This window comes from Osmerus mordax, chromosome 6, assembly GCF_038355195.1.
Source record: "Osmerus mordax isolate fOsmMor3 chromosome 6, fOsmMor3.pri, whole genome shotgun sequence".
Lineage (NCBI taxonomy): Eukaryota > Metazoa > Chordata > Actinopteri > Osmeriformes > Osmeridae > Osmerus > Osmerus mordax.
Window position 1 is genome coordinate 16,917,999 of NC_090055.1, and position 16,560 is coordinate 16,934,558.

Here is a 16,560-nt window from a genome sequence, read left to right on the forward strand (position 1 = left end):
GACACTTCGTGATTTACTGATGCCCACAAACATTCTGCAGCAGACAACTGGGAAAGAGGGTTTCAACACAAGGCCATCACATCTGTCCATGTCTCTCACCCGTGTGCTTGTGCGTGTTTGTGTGTGCTTGTGTGTGCTGGATTAGTGCATGTATGTATATGTGCTTGATTGAGTATGTGTGTGCATGCTAGCTAACACCCACTCTAATTTGTAACAAAAAGAAAAAAAGAAAACATTGTTGCCATCTCAAGACTGGCAACATTTCTCTTAGTCAGTCAACTTGTCAGTGATGGAAATGAACTGACTTGGGAGTTGTCTGTCATTCATCAAATCCGACAGGCCCAGCTATTTCTCTGCTCGGTTCTGCCTGGCTGTACCTGCTGTTTCTATTGTTGCAAGGCAGACAGCATTGACGCTGTCCCACTCGGGTGGAGCAATTACAGCGAACGAGTGTGATGGCGGCCGCCAGGCAGGCAGCGGCTGCTAGTCTGGAGGAATCAGAAGCCGCTGAAGCGCTACTCCCTCCTCTACACACGTCGCACGCCGCCTGAGGGGAGAAAGGAAATGGAGATCATTGTACCATCCTTTCCATCCTAAAAACAATATGGTGTGTGAAATCAGACATGAGTCTTTGGAGGCCTGAAGCTGACTGTGGGAGGGTGTGTGTAACTCGACATGATGTTTCGTGGTGGCCGGCCTTCCAAACACATAGGCTCATGCGCACGTGCACTCTGCTACACACACACACACACACACACGTTGAGCTTAAATACTAGTTTGGTCAAGCATACAGAAAGTAACACACTCGTGCAGTTGAATCTGTATAGGCATCACATGACACACTTTCAATTCATGCTTTTTTTTAATCCAGGGTGGTCTTGGGAATCCGTGGACAATGTTCTGGAACATTCCGAGAGCCTTGGAGATGAAATGTGAGCGCTGCGATATGGCTCAACTCTATCTAGGGCTAGAATCGATATGCCTTTTCTTTGCACGTTTTTATGGATTCTGTGTGAGGTTTGGAGGGGGCAGTGTGTCATCCCATCCCAGGCTCACCCCAGCACTCTAATGTCTTGTTGGAGATGAGAGACGAGGAGAGGTGGTTCTGCAGGTGGACACAGCTAGGAGGAGGGAGTAAAGAGGGATGGGGGCGAGAAGACGGGGATGGAGGTGGTGGAGCAGTGGGGGGGGGGTGGACATTTCGAGGGATGAAGGGGTGGAGGGCGGAGGGATGGAGGGACAGAGGGATGAAGAAATGGAGGGAAGACGTATCGTGAGGGACAGACGTATGGAGGGACAGAGGGAGGGAAAGACAGAGTGATGGAGAGGTGGAGGTCCAGAGGGCACTATCTCTCGAGGCCTCTGTGCTTCACTGCCAGCATGTGTAAATCAGCAGGCTGCTCACGGCTGCAATGAGGTAGAAAATAAAAAAAGCATAAAAGTGTCCGGGTGAAATAGAGGCAAGGAAAAATCTTTTATGATGAGCCTAAATTCTCCTTACTCTGCAGTAGATCCTAGCCAGCTCAGATTGTCTACTCCAGACACCGTCCATCATCCCAGAGTCTCCACCTAGTCACAAATTACTCAAATTACCCCACCTGCTACTCATGTAATACATATGTAATGAGTATGCTAAATTCACATAATTAGCATTTCCTGGAATGTTAATTGTCTCAAGACTATTTTTATATGCAGGTGAAATAAACTGCATTCCAATAAAGCTGTTGGACCACATTTTGTAGATAAGTGTTGTAAGCAGTATCTAATTATCAGAATGAATTGCATAATGTACAGATAGATGTATCAGACAGACAGATAGATTTATCTTTATTTCTTCTTTGCAGTATGTGTTACACAGTCAAAAATATACTGTTCTCCTTAGTGTCTAGTCTATAAATTTACCTAGAATTCTCTTTGCAGTAGGTGTGGATGAAGTGACATTTGAAGCTTCTTTTTCCCAATACGTTCCCTCCTGGACCCCCTTAGTAGAGAGCTCAGGTCACGAGCGTGAGAGCTCCACAGCTCTGCAGCTCTGCTGTCTCTCCCTGTCACCCCTCCTCATTAGCAGCCTGGGAAAGAGCCCTCTATGCCTAAACTGGGTTGTTTCTGCTCCCTGCCCCCCAAGGAAGGACCTGCCCTTCCCCTCAGTGTGAATCAGAATAGTGCCTGCACGCTGACCCTGGTCTGATGGATCCAGTCACATGTATACCGTCACTAAATCACCACAAGGTTAGCTTGACAGGGTGTAAACCTTGCCATATGCTCCGACCCACAGTGACAGTGAATGGGAGTGAGCATGGTCATGTGGTCAGCGAGGTCTGGCAATCTGGGTAATCCGATCTCCCGGTCCTGAACTTCCTGTGCTGTGAGCCAGGTGCCGTCTCATGGTCAGGTTGCTATATCAGGAGCAGTGACATTGAGCCTGTGCCTGGGGGTGAGGGGTCACTCACAATGGGGGGTAGGGTGAGAGAGAGTGGGGGGGGAGTGAGAGTAGGAGATGAGAGGATGAGAGAGAGGTAACAGGGAGAGAAGGGGGAAGAAAGACAGGTAAGAGAGGTAGAGAGTGAGAGAGAGAGAGAGAGAGAGAGAGAGAGTGAGGGAGCGCGAGAGAGAGCGAGAGAGAGAGAGCGAGAGAGAGAGAGAGAGCGAGAGAGAGAGAGAGAGAGAGAGAGAGAGAGAGCAAAGAGAAAGGGGCAAAGAGAGCGAGCGGGCCGAGCGCGAGCGGTGATCAGAGTGCTGAGGATTGACAAGTTGGCAGCTGCTCTGTGAGGCCTTCACAGTGAGGAGTGGAGGCAGGCAGGTCCAGTTTCAGTCAGAGCATCTCTCACATCTCTCATTTTCCTGGAACACAGCCCAACCATCCAACACCCAGGCAGCCAGGGGTCATCACTCAACCCGCTAACTAGCCGAGCCAAGCAGCAAGGAAGCACAGGTGTGTTACCAGAGCCAGCGAAGGCCCAGGGAGAGGAGTCTGGGTCTCGGTAAATAACCCCTGAGCGGTCGACACAGGGGCAAGGCGTGGAAGAGATGTTTATAGCAGGTGGACAAACACCTGTCACACTGATGGACCTGATTTACTCTGGGTGACGTGTCAGCACATAGCTCTCTGTTGCCTGACAGCTTGGCAGGGAGAACAGTTCGCTCCGCGAGGCCGCCCCTAGACATGAGACCTGCGTTTTATTTAAAGGTGATGCGTACAGGAGGAGAAGGGGAAGGAGAGGGAACACCAGCAAGCTGTCTGGTGTGGCGATGTATTTTTGGTGGATAACTTGATCTACATCAACACTGAGGGGATGGACACGCAGGATCAGGATGCGGACACGGCAGTGGAAGGGTGTCTGACGTCGGTGTGGGAGCCGGACACCGCACGTCGGTGTGGGAGCCGGACACCGCACGTCCCTGTGGGAGCCGGACACCTCAGAGCCTCAGAGACAGAGGTTCCTCCTGAGGTTCCTTTCCTGCTCCTGAGATATAGCGACCCCCTCCCACACACACACACACCCTCCCCCACCTCCCTGGACTCTGCAGCCTGACACTCCCAGCAGACGGTTAACAGCACAGCCCAGAGTAGGCACTGATAATGCAAGGGAGAGAGGAGGATGGAAGGGAGAGAGGAGGGAGAGGATAGGGCCGATCCTAACGAACGACCCGTCTGGTCCCTTGACTGCAGAGCCCATGGGAAGAGAAGTCGATTATTTACTGGCCTGCCACCCATCCACGTCTGCAGCTCGTAAAGTCACCCTTCTAATATTCCAAAAAAGAAATGGTGGAAAATCTCACTAAACCTCGATGGGTTGCGTTACATCCAAAATAGACCGGGTCATTAGATAGGGTTGGTTCAGCCATGCAGGGGATACAGTGGGTTAATCACTCTGAGACAGAATTTTCCCCAATTTTCTCTGTGGATGTGACCTCAATATGGCAGCCATTTTTGGCACAGAAGCTGCCTGACAAGCAAACCCATCATGGTGGTACTTCCTTCATAACCACAGGTCTAAAAAGGTACAGTCATCACTTAACATTGCTGTACTGTATATTCTGCATCTTCTGCAATGTCACAAGCCGGCTAAGACGCTCTCAACTTGTCTGCCTAGCCGTGAGTTGCATCTATGATAGCCGACCTCAATTAAAACTGACTTCCATTTCAGAGGCGTCTATCTCAGATTTAAAAGGAGCGAACATGGAGAGAAGGGCTTTAATGGAATGCTGACAGCGAGCCAGTTGGAGAGGCAATACGTTTTCCTCAGAAAGCCTGGGGATACCACATAAATAAACCTGTGTTATTCCCGACAGAATCTCTCAATGCCGCTGTGTTGTGATCTACGGCAAGAACAACCAGGTGAAAGAGGGCGGGACATTCAGACAGCTTTCTCAAGACTACTTCTCCAAAGTGGTAGATACATCACCTTAAATGACAGCCTACCAGTGCAAGGACTCAAATAGTTATCTCCATCTGAGGAGAGAGTAGGTGCTGCTTCTGGGATTGGAGGTCAGAGAAGTCACTCCTCCTATTAATGGACAAGCCTTAGTTGACCAGCCACCTACAGTAAACTGTGCCTGTTTCCTACAGTTTATGCTTGCTTACACACAGTCATAGGGACCAGAAACATAGTAGAACCATAAGGAAGGAGATGAATGGAGAAGTAGATTGAGAAACCTGAGAGAATCATTATTGACCTGATAGGGATCTTTGCTGACTACATTAAACCTATCAAGGATTGCAGGATTCATGAGTAGTCTTTCTTTAGCAACATATTCCCAATCATTCCTCGATGGCTCATACAATACCTGGTAAAACTTTACTTTTATGGTTGCAGGTATTAATTAGTGATATTCTGGTATAATTAGTGAAATGTAGTGCTCTCACAATTAATGACACGGTGGCATTTATCTATGAAACATTACATCTTAGTGTTAAATTGCAATAAAAGGATGTGTATATTCTGGAGATATGGCTGTCCAAAGCAGAGGGGTGGGTGGAGTTGACATCCATTAACAAAATCTTTTATTAGCATCATAAAAGAGAGAGGCAATATTTAGCCTTACTTGCCTTTGGCAGCCTAACCCATAGCCTGGCTATCCTAGTAGGGGGTTAAAGGTAGCACCAGCTCTGCTATGGGATTAGAAATGTCAGTAGCCATACCCTGGATGCTCAAAAACCAACTAGATCATAATCCAGTGACTGTATGACACACATCAGAGATTAACGTCATCATAAACCCAACACTATAAAAACACTATAGCCTGACTTTTGAGCTCTGTGTGGACAGGTTCACCATGTATGGTAGCACATAATTTCCACCAAAGCCATTTGACACAGCCACCTAACGCAGAGACACGTTGCCCTTTAATCCAAATCACCCTCTCTATTCAGTACATTCCTTCCTGTCGCTTTAACAAAGCCATAGCAGATTTCTGCCTCTCTCTTCTCTCCATAGTCACTGTAATATATTCAATAACTAATTATGGTAATTCATTACATCTCCAATTAGCAGCAGGCTTTATCGCCCCAATGCCATAAAGATCAGGATTTATGAGGACTTTGAATGTCACCCAGAGGACGGGGGGGGGCCTGCCGCAGCATCGCTCAGACGAACAAAACAGTGAGAGAAAGAGAGGGAGAAGAGGGGGTGGGATGGTGGGAATGAAGAAGTGTTGAAGAGCAGCGCAATAGACAAAGAGAGAAAAAGAGAGCGACAGAGAAAGACAGCATTGCCATGACTGCTACGCAACGCCGCAATGGTACAAGTCAGCCTCCTCTCCTTGTTTTCCCTTTGCGCTAGTTTTCACGTTGTTGGAGTTTGGAAGTTTGTTTGCCTCATCCGTCAGCGCACACTGCGTGCGCCCTCTACGAGGAAGGCCTGGCGTGCTTTAACTCTTCCTGCTGCTCAACTGCTCCTCAGAGGGTGATAAGACCTCCTCCCTCGCTGATGGGGGTGGGGGGGGGGGGGGGGGGGGAGACAGCCTTGTGAATGTTTCTCTCCATTCCAATCAGGTACACAGCAGGAGCGCCCATCTGCCACTGCCAGCTCCTCTGACCAGCCCCCTCCCTTCCAGCATCTCAGGTGCCGTAAAACATGACATCAGAAGTCGGATCCACAGAGCGAAAAACAGCAGACCTCAGCTAATTCTGCAAAGTCATTTTGACTGCCAGATTGAGGTGCCAATCTGCCTGCCAGATTGAGGTGTATCGTTTTGCATGAGCATACCATGTATTTATGCACTATATTGAATGGGTTAACATCCTGCAGCTTTACCAGCATTTAAAAACGAATCAAAACAACCTGCTCAGTTCATCTGCTGTCTAGTTTCTCATGCCTAGACACTATACTGCAAAATGTCACAATAACAAAAGGTCCCTCAGACCCTCACCTTCTACATGAACAAAAATGATGTTTGGTAGAGACTGATGTGACTGTGGAGGTCATCCTCAACCTTAACAGTGACTCTAACGCCCCCTGGTGGCTGATCAACTGCACAAAACTGACACTTGAAAAGTGATTTTGACATCTTTAATTCATTTGCTTGCCATCTCTAAGGTTTTTAGGAATTCTCATCAGACGAAGCACATGTCACAAACCAACTAGAACATTCATGACATAGAAAATAGAAAAATAAATAGGTAGCATAGCTAACTAAAGCACAACTCAATACCAATCCACTGTATTTTAAACACTAAGTTCAATGGTCATGAATTAACAAATCATGATATATTTTGCTGTGTTGGAGCAATAAAAAGTATCATACAACTTGTGGAAATACTCTATTCAGACGGCAGCTCAGACCAAATACTTTTCATCGTCCGCTAATCTGCAGGGGGGGCGATGGGGGGGGGTGTCACTCTTTCTGTCCAACCACCCTGATGGAAAAGAGGCGCCACAGGCCAGAAAATGCACCACTTCATATTAAAAGCAGCCTAATGGTAAAATGCGCATTAGCAGTGGAATGGATAGCAGGGCAGTCGACTCAGCTCTTCAGCCATGCAGCGTACCCAGGGTGCAGCTATATGGCGTACAGCTCCATGAGGTAGTCTTTGGGCACGATGCCGACAGAGCCCTTCATCTCCCCAATCCACCAGCCAAAGTTCTGATACTCCTGGGAGCCACAAAACAGAGGGATAGACAGAGGAAAAGGGGAGAGAAGAGAGAGAGAAAGAGAGGGAAGAGAGAATCAAAGACAGAGTGAGTTAGAGAGAGACAGAACAAACCATTCATGTTAATGAAACATTTCATACAGTTATTGTTTCATGCACTGCAATACATGTTTTACCACTGTTATAAATTAAGCTAATAAATAATCAGTCATTAGCTGGATTTCATTTTTAGACTAGAGTTATTATGTGTAAGTAACATTGTGTGTGTAGACGTGTTCGGTATGTATCATTGAGTTCTGTACGTGTCATTGACAGCGGGATGTTAGGTTATTGTTTGCTACAGAAGTGAACGTGAATAAATCCCCCCCCCCCCCCCCCCCCCGGGGTAAAATAAAGTGTTTCTCTGATCTGTTTCATTGAAGAACAAGCCAGAGCAGCTCTGAGCTCCAGCTCTCTGTTGCCCGTGGGAAGGTTCTTCACCAGATGAAGAACAGATGAGGTCAAATGTAACGAGGAGCAGATCACTCACGGGCCACAACTCCAACAATACCACAACCCCTCTTTTCTTTCTCCTAAATCCCCCCATTCTCGCTTCACCTCTCCTGTCTCTTATAGGCACACTCTTACATATGTCAGTCTGACCACTGCGTGCTCTCTCTCTCCCTCTCTCTCCCTCCCTCTCCCTCTCTCTCCCTCTCTCATTCCTTCCTTCCATCACCGGCTAGGTCTCCGCCCCTCCTCACGGAAGCTTCAGCGAGTTCGGAGCACATCACACATAAATCTGTCACGTCGGAGCGAGTAATAGCTCCAAATGGGCCACTGGCGTGCTGAGATATGAGGAGGGCGCAGCAGGGGGAGAGATCCGAGACGGGCGCAGGATCTCCCTTCTCCCCTCGCCGGCAGCCTGACCTCACATGAAAGTCCTCCCACCACATGAATCACCCTGGGGGCTACAGGAGGAGGGGGTTGGCTAGGTAGGGGTAAGGAGGATGTCACAGCTGTGTGATCCCACCAGCACATACTGTAGAGGGGCTAGACACAGAGTGGGAGCCCAGGTACAGTACTAGCGGTCCCACCAAGGCCTAGAAGGAGACACGTAACCCCCCCCCCCCCCCCCCCCCCCCCCACGCCCTGCAGCGGTTGAAGGGGTGGGTGGAGAGAGGTGGAACCGTTCCACACGTTGGAATGCTCCATATGTTCGATTAGGAAACACAAACACACCGGACTTCTGCAGGGTCACTCAGGGCTGGACTCGCCGACCGTGTCGCTGGTCCACCCTCGGACAACGCACTGACGACTCAAACTAATTACTTTGCCTAATTGACAAACACTGTGCACATATTACACAAGGCATAAACACTAAATGTCACATCCACCCCATCCAAGCGTGGCATGATTAAAATGGCATGTTTCCCAAGCCCCCAGAGGGTGATAAAGGTCAGCAGCCCAGGCTATGTGTGTGTGTGTTGGGTGCGGGGAGGGTTATGACTTCCAGTGGCTGGCCTTTGAAATGGCCACACCTCATTGTGCGGTGTTGATGCATAAGAAAGCACGTACTGGAGCCCATACAGAAAGGTGCAGGAGACCAATGAGATGACCCAAGGAAGGCAATGAAGAAGCCGTTCTGTCATGGTGTCGCTGTGGGCTGTGTTCTGGGTTTTATATATTGAGCTTTGTTTCAAAGCAAGCGAGAGATGTGAGGCTTCACATTACCGGATTACATTTTTATGTCCTGCAAGGTCTAGCAGGTTAGAGGGGGCTGCTGGCTAGCCTAGCACCATACACACACGCATGCCTGGCAGTCACAGTCTGGGGGGTCTGGCAGTTGTAGCTGAGCTGGTACACACTGCAGCTATTCCTGGTCTGAGGAGAGGGGGATGGTGAAAGAGAACAGGAGGAGGAGAAGGAGGAGGAGGGGAGGTCTGGCCTTTCTGCTGCAGCTGGCCGCAGAGTCCAGACAGGTTTTATGGTCATTGCCCTCCCAATAGGCCACAACCCCCAACACCAAGGTTTCAGCTATTGGTACTTCCAGTCGAGAGCCTCAGTAAATTAACAACTTGATTCCTGGGGCTTTTCCACAGAAGAGAAGCAGTAAGATGTTGGTGTTTGTTAACTATGCACATCGCCTACTAGTTCCATTGTCAGTTTCTAAATATATGACAATTCCAGATTTTTGCAGTGATAACAATTTGCAAAAAAATGACGAAAAAAACATTTATATAGATGTTTTGGCCACCGGCACACTTTCTCTACTGCCAATTCCTTTCCAACCACTAGATGGCAGACTTGAATATGAAAAAAAGAAAGCAATTGTTTAACGCACAATTCTTCATTGCTAGCCCAAGAAACAAGAGTCTCCCAATTAACTATTGCATACAAATCCTATAAATAATAGAACATTATTATTCATAAGGTACCCAAAAAGAGTATTATTTGCAAGGCAGCGTAAAGTAAACCACATAGATTAGCATAACTCACTCAATAAAAAAAACTATTGAGACTAAATATGAATGCAGTATTTACTAATCCACACTTTCCAACATTTAATTTCAAATTCACATGGAAAATATTTCCTAGCGAAAAGAATACCCCTTCAGTTCCTCACACCTGGCACACATGCCTAGCAGGGAAGTCTGGGAAATTGCGCGTCCACTACACGTCCTCACCTGCTCTGAATCGAGTGGCGGACCCTGCCTGCGTTTCCTGAGAACACACATTCCAATTAAAGGGCTGCCTGGCGAGCCGAGGGAGACGTCCGCGAGGCATGTGTGGGCCTCGGCCTGCCAGCCTCGTGGCGCTGCCCGCCACGCCAGCTCGCTGAAACGCTCCAGAGGCTCCAGAGTGATGGAATGGCAGAGAGCCTGCCAGCCCAGGACCGGGCCTCCGCCCAAGAGCACTAAAACCGTTTCCGTCGTGACACAACTAATCCCTGTCACAGAGGCCAGAGCCAGGGCCCACCTCGGACTGCAGCTAACCAGCAGGCATTCGACCCCTTCCCCCACCCCCTGACAAGCAGCCAGGAGCTGCTAGGATCCGTTAGAAACACTGAGCCCCTCAGTCTCTAAATATAAAACCCCTCACCTCAAGTCTCCTGGTGCAGACACACACGGAACCTCTCCTAACACCACATCATCTCATCCCTCACCCGGCATAAGTGGTCGAGCACAAAAAAAAAGGATTATCTGAAGAAACCCAAATAGGATATACGCAGGTGCAGACGGAGGTCCATCAGGTTACCTTGCTCAGGATGTAGATGGCATCGCCCCGTTTGAAAGTCAGCTCATCTGGGTGGTCTCCGGTACAGTCCCACATGCCCTGGTAGTAGTTGGGATAGTCTGTGCTCTTGATCACTGGGAGGGAGAGTGGATGCTGTTACTGAATACTGGATATCTGATGGCCCTCAACCGATGTGGTGGTCTAAGTGTTTACTCAACAGGGGGCGCTGGGGAGCTAACAATAGAGCAGAGAAGATTTCGAGGAGAGTGATCACACACACCACTGACTAAATGGAGATTGAACCCAACCTAGAGTAGTGAATAAGGCTTGAAGGCTAAGGTAGCTTGTAACTTCAAATCTAAGAATGGTCGACTGTGGCTATTAAAAAAAGTATACCTGATATTAGGATATGTATAACTGTAATTCAGTCTTGTTGGGCAACAATTAGCTTTCGCAATCTTTTTTATTTTTATTTTACAGGAAATGATAAGTCACGTGACATACAGTAACTGCAATGTTGTTATTTCCAGAGTTGTTTACGCTTTCTCAGCACTACAGAAATCTGAAACCACTTCTCAAAAAAAATCACTTCCTGTGACCAAGGGCTCAAACTATGGCCTCTGCAGTGCATGAGTTCCTGAAATGGTAAAAGGCGGGTCCATTCTGCTCTTCTGTGCCTCACTCTTCCAAAAGACAAGACCTCAGAAGAAACCCATACTTTGCTTTCCTGCCCTAACCCTAAGCCTTTACTTTCCATTTACACAACACAAAGTTGGGTATGTGTTGTGTGTGGCGGGGTATTAAGTTCGCCTACAGACAAATTGTCGACTACATCCTCATTCTAGTATCCATCTCCTCCTGTTTTAACACTGATTGTCTATGTGCAGAGTGCAAACTAAGTTAGTAGCCACGTAAAAGAGATAAAGGTTTACAATGGAAATGTAGGGATCATAAGTTTATAGTGAGGTTCAGGACGGTTATGTGGTACCTGACGGAGGAGGAGGGCTGGCCTTGCTCAGGGACGCCACATTGGGCTTCGGAGGACTGACAACATCCTCCTCTGTAGAGAAACAGAAAAGAGCGAATGTCTTTGTTGCAAAGCACGGAAAACAAAACCTAGTAGTATTACAGCAAAAAATATTATAAACACTGTGAGCTTCCAGAAAAGCTCGAACTTTTTAAGATTAAATTCAAAAGGAGAAAATACAGCATGTTCAGATAGTGAATCGCGTACATTCAACAACTGCCATCTAGTCCAGCAGGATTCTTGGATGCATTCTCTGACAGGCACACATGCCTACAAGGTCTGTTCCTACACGTGTGGCTCCTACAGACTTGCAGTTACAAACCTCTGGAGGGTTTGGTGTGGAAGGATACAAATGTGTAATCATGCTTATGTTATTTTTTATGTACTGGTCATTTGCTGATTAGCTGATTAGCAGACGCCTTAGCAGATATACAGCAGACAATGAAGTGCATAGCTCTAATAGTACTGCAGTGGTTAGTGCCAGGGAACGGCCTGTATTTTACTAAACACCGTGCAACAATCACATCCTCTCAACTACAATTTTAAACGGTTCTCGAAAGGATAGTGCAGCACAACATCATCATTTTAATTTCTCGAGTGCAGCATTGTAAGAGAGTACTACAGCAGGTTCTCAAATCGAATAAGCAGTATCGCAAATACTTTATGCAGGATCTCAAATCCATGGCTCAAATGGCTGACCTGGGAGCTCCTCATAGATGTCATCATCAATGGGCTCAGGGGAGAGGGGGACTGGGTGATCGATGTCATCGTATGTCGCCTGGTCGTCCTCATCCAGGGGGATGGTCCCTGTCATGTCTGCACACATGGGCACACACACACACGGGCACACACATACAGACACACACACACACACACAGGCAAACACATGGACAGACACACAAACACAGGGATACACACACAGGCATTGACAGACAAACACACCATAGCAAGAGTAAATTAGGGGTCAATTGTCCATCCGGATGGCAATGCATCAGCAACACAGACTGGTCGCTACATTCCACAGTCCAACTGCTGTAGTCAAATGGTGGGTTATGCACACCTTTCAGCACAAAGTCTATCTGTTCCACCCATTCCTCAGCCTCCTTCTGGGATGACGCACAAAACTGTGGAGGCAGAGAAAGCTGCAGTCAGTCCACCAAATAGTCTCACCTAATGTCATTAGCATAAACAAACAGCACAGCATTCATGCATTAACAAAATGGTCTGTCAAATGAAGCCCAAGTGTATCCAATGAAAGCCTTAACGTCTGAAAGTCAACTTTCGACTCTAGCATGGTTAGCAGTGTAACGAGGGCTGCAAGGATTACAGTGTACTACAGGGCTGTGAAAAGCCATGCTCACCTGATATACACGCTTGTCAGGGGCCGAAATCTCAAAGCAGCAATCCTTCTTCGAGTCTTTGCGGAGAGTGTTATTCATTTTGACATTGTAGCCTTCAATTCCAAAATCACCCTTCTGCTGCTTGTCTGGTTATACCAACACAACAATATCAACGGCTATAGCAGACGATAACCACAACATCCTCGTGATTAAACGCATAGCCTAAACCCAAAATCTACAGTGCCTTTGATTGTGGAATGACAGCGTTGGAAAAAGCCAACATGAAAAGCTTACTATTTCAAATGACCCCAGTCAGATGTCTTATTATACCCAGTTGGTTTGAGTGGCATGCCATGAAGAGTGAACCTCACCCATCTTCAAGCTCCATCAACATTCTACATTGGAATGCCAGTGGACCCATCTCACTTACCTTTATCACTGCCATAGTAATAGAAGGTATGCTGGCTCAGAGCACACCATCTCTTCTGCCACTCTGTACCAAAGAAGCTGTGATCTGTAACAGACCACAAGGGTTTCAGTTGTTAACTGAGAAGCTTTTGTGACACTGCTCGTACAAAAGAGCCATACAAATAAAGTTTGATTTGATGACAGCGGGACCCTATACTGTAGCATTCAGAAGGAACAATACTTGTGAAAAGTTCATACAGTTAGTACGCCGTCTCAGCTCTCACTTTGAACCCTTTTGTGTGTGTGTGTGTGTGTGTGTGTGGACACCCACCCTTCCGGCGTTTCTCAAGGTTCCCTGCCTTGAAGACAAACTGCAGGTCCTGGGCTGCCACAGGAGGTGACTGGTGGGTGCCTGGAGAGGGCAAGAATTCAAGTTTGACTGTCAAGTTGTTTTCATATCTTCTCTTCTCCTGTGCAGACTATTATGGCTCAGCTGACAGGGCTAATGTCCCCTTGACACAGCAGAAAACAAGTCACTGTTTTCAGTTAAACCAGAGCCCTTCGAGGCCTACTGGCCCAGCAAAGTGAATAAGTGTGTTCTGAATGTAAGAACTCTGTTAAAAAAGGGTCACTTACATACAGTGACTAAAATGTAGCTTTTCTAATTTGGTTTGTCATCTATTAGGTTGATGTTGAGAGTCTGATCCACCAATGAATGTTATGTTGCATGTAAGCACTGCCCATTCAGAGTGCAACTTCAATGCAAATGTTCAACTGCTGTGTCAAAGTTGCTTTGTGTGAATGAGGGGTCATAAAAATAGCAGCTGCTTAAAGCCAATAAAACCAAGAACCCCTGACCAACATTTCATTGGTCTTATATTGATACTCTTATTAACAAATCTAAACACCCAATCACAGTAGGATATATAACAGGGCCAATGTGAGGTGGAAACTACTGTAGATCCACAAATGTTTTTTCTTACATTACAGAGAGCCTGTAACTCCAGGTCTCGTGATGGCGTCTGTAACTAATAAAACAGGCTCCATTCTCAAGGGCTGTGTGGTGGAAGGGGTGTGAGGTGGTGGGGGTGGGGATTTCTCACCAGCCGTTGTGCTGTCAAAATGCTTCCAAAGCCTGTTGCCAAGTTACAACTGGAATGTCTTGACTTTCACTCACAAACTCGGGTTTGCTTTAGCTTTTCCCAAAGTAATCTTGGGCATCTTAGCAGTGTATTCACAATTGTATGGAATCACTTTTTCCTTCTGATGGTACTTACATTCAGAGGTGTCCTCATCTTTGTCTGTGCGCTCTGACTGCAGTGATGCCCCATCGTTGTTGCTTTCCATTTCTTCCTCCTCACCAGAATCCTCGCCATCTTATTAATCAGATATTTTATTTATTTATTTATTCAATGCCATCAATTTGGGACTCTTTTTGAACTGGCCATATACAACCACCAACCATAGAAACTCTGATTTCAGAATACAAAAACTCACTTTTGTCTTTAAAATCTTGAGGGTAACTGTCGGAGACAAAAACAAATTATCTTTGCACAGTAAAACGGAAAGACAACACCCCAATGCCAAAATGAACAATATCATTATACCGAACTGTGTACATATAGGCCAATCTAGAAGCTTTGCATACCCAGTTTTGACCTCTTTAATTCGTTTGATGATGGATTCTTTTTTCTCTTTAGCCTTCTTGCTCAAATTTTCCCCTTTGAGACCATCAGAGAGGAACGTTTCTATATCTAAAAGGCATTACACGCAAATTATTAGCCAACATTATCGTTTTAGTGGGCTTCGGAAGACTTGCTGGGCAACAAAAGCCTAGTGATTTGAGGAAAGCCTGGCTACAATATTTAAAACTGAAAAGCGATAGTCAACTTCTCGGGTACACCTGACAGATGTGAGCCTTCTCTCTGCCATATTGCAAACAACAAGCGCTTCCCTTTTTTTCTCAGAACATTCAGGAGTGTTTTGTTTAGTATTTTGTTTAGGTTTGACTAAATTTGACCATATGACATTAGTTATGTGAGAATGTTGCGGTTGTTTTAAATACCTGAGATAAGCGTCGTTAACTCATCCGGAATGGCCCGCATGTCGCCAAAATGTAAATACAGGCAGTAGATAGAACTATTGTCCAGCAAGTCTAATACGGAAGTAACGTTTGGAGGGACACGGAAGTATAAGTGTCACTAATCTTATCAAATCCAATGTCCATTGAACGATTTAAAACATTAGACCACAAAGGCAAGCCCTTTGCGCCTACGCCATGCTTTACCTGCGAGCACGCCCACTTTGATGATGAGTCACTGACAGAAAATATATATTTAGGCTACATAGTCTAAAACTCAAGGTAACAACAGCGTTCTGGCATTTTAGTGAATGCTGCCATGGACACACATGTAGCCAAGATATAGTCAACTGAACCCTTTTCTTCAGCCCTCCTGAGTTTACAAAACAGGTAATCAGTCATTGTCAGTCAGTCGGGATCAGGTATCTGGGATCAGGTATCATTCTGTGATAAATATCATGAAATAGAAAAATAACATTTGGCACTGCACTAAACCAGAAATAATTGTATTATAGACCTTAAAATTAACTGTGATTGTGTTGATCTGAATGGTAGCCTATGCTAATGGTTAACATATGCCTATGCTTATCCATACAACTATTGTTATCAATCCCAAAAGTTTGTTGAGTCTCCACATGCCACAGGCGTTCATTGGGGCATGCAGCTCCATGCTAAGAGAAGCATGTCTATGCTTTCTCCTGTCAAAGTCAATGTGGACAGTAATAAACAAGGGAATGTGCCAACAAGCTTTCCATATGGGCAGAATATATTGAAGGAATAAAACCGCAATAACCAGGATTGTGTGTCTGTTGCCATTGAGGGAGAATTGATGTGTATGTTTCCAAGGAATATTTGTGGCAAAAAGTGTTATTTAATCAACCTAATAGGACTTATTTTAATAGGACTAAAGAATTATCTTTAGAGCTGTACATAGAGATAGCTGCAAGGGAGGCAGAAGTGACTAACCCTGTCTACCTGTCACTCCCACTGTCAGGAGGCATCATCGTGTGTGGAGCTTCAGCCCTGCAGGTGGCGGTGACTGTTGGATGTGCCTCGCCTGACTGGTCGCAGAGAGGGCAGGGGGGGGGGGGGGTACCCTTCCATTCATAAAGACCCTTTCATCTTCCAGGTTCAGGAAAGGGAGACAACACCATATTCCTCTTCACCACAGGTGATTCATCATGGCCGGTCTGGTATAGACTGTGTCCCTGTCGACCAGACCCTATATGTGTACGTGCGGTTACACAGAATGTATAGATTTCTTCCTAATGTACGCCTGTTGTGAGATGGAGTCATGGGTTCTCCTGTTGAGAGGGCAGAAGACAGGAATAGACAATATATTTTCCAGGAAGCAGAATCACCTTGTGGTCACTCTCCACCACTTGACCCTTAGCTG

The 16,560-nt window shown here is 46.5% G+C and overlaps 1 protein-coding gene across 3 annotated transcripts; it reads right to left on the minus strand.

Moving 5' to 3' along the window:
* Positions 1–421: 421 nt before the first annotated feature.
* On the minus strand, positions 422–15,256 carry skap2 (src kinase associated phosphoprotein 2). 3 transcript variants are annotated; one of them, XM_067238015.1, is made up of 13 exons: positions 15,150–15,256; positions 14,733–14,838; positions 14,582–14,607; positions 14,362–14,460; positions 13,416–13,496; positions 13,107–13,190; positions 12,698–12,822; positions 12,397–12,460; positions 12,036–12,152; positions 11,298–11,369; positions 10,331–10,443; positions 6,992–7,095; positions 422–547 (listed from the first exon to the last, which is right to left on the minus strand). In XM_067238015.1, exons 1-12 carry the CDS (start codon positions 15,187–15,189, stop codon positions 7,003–7,005), a joined length of 1,020 nt encoding a protein of 339 aa, XP_067094116.1. In that variant the 5' UTR covers positions 15,190–15,256; the 3' UTR covers positions 422–547; positions 6,992–7,002. The 3 variants fall into 3 exon arrangements, with proteins under 3 accessions (XP_067094116.1, XP_067094115.1, XP_067094117.1); XM_067238014.1 differs by lacking the exon at positions 422–547 and having other exon boundaries at positions 6,499–7,095; XM_067238016.1 differs by lacking the exons at positions 422–547; positions 6,992–7,095 and having other exon boundaries at positions 10,411–10,543.
* Positions 15,257–16,560: the final 1,304 nt, after the last annotated feature.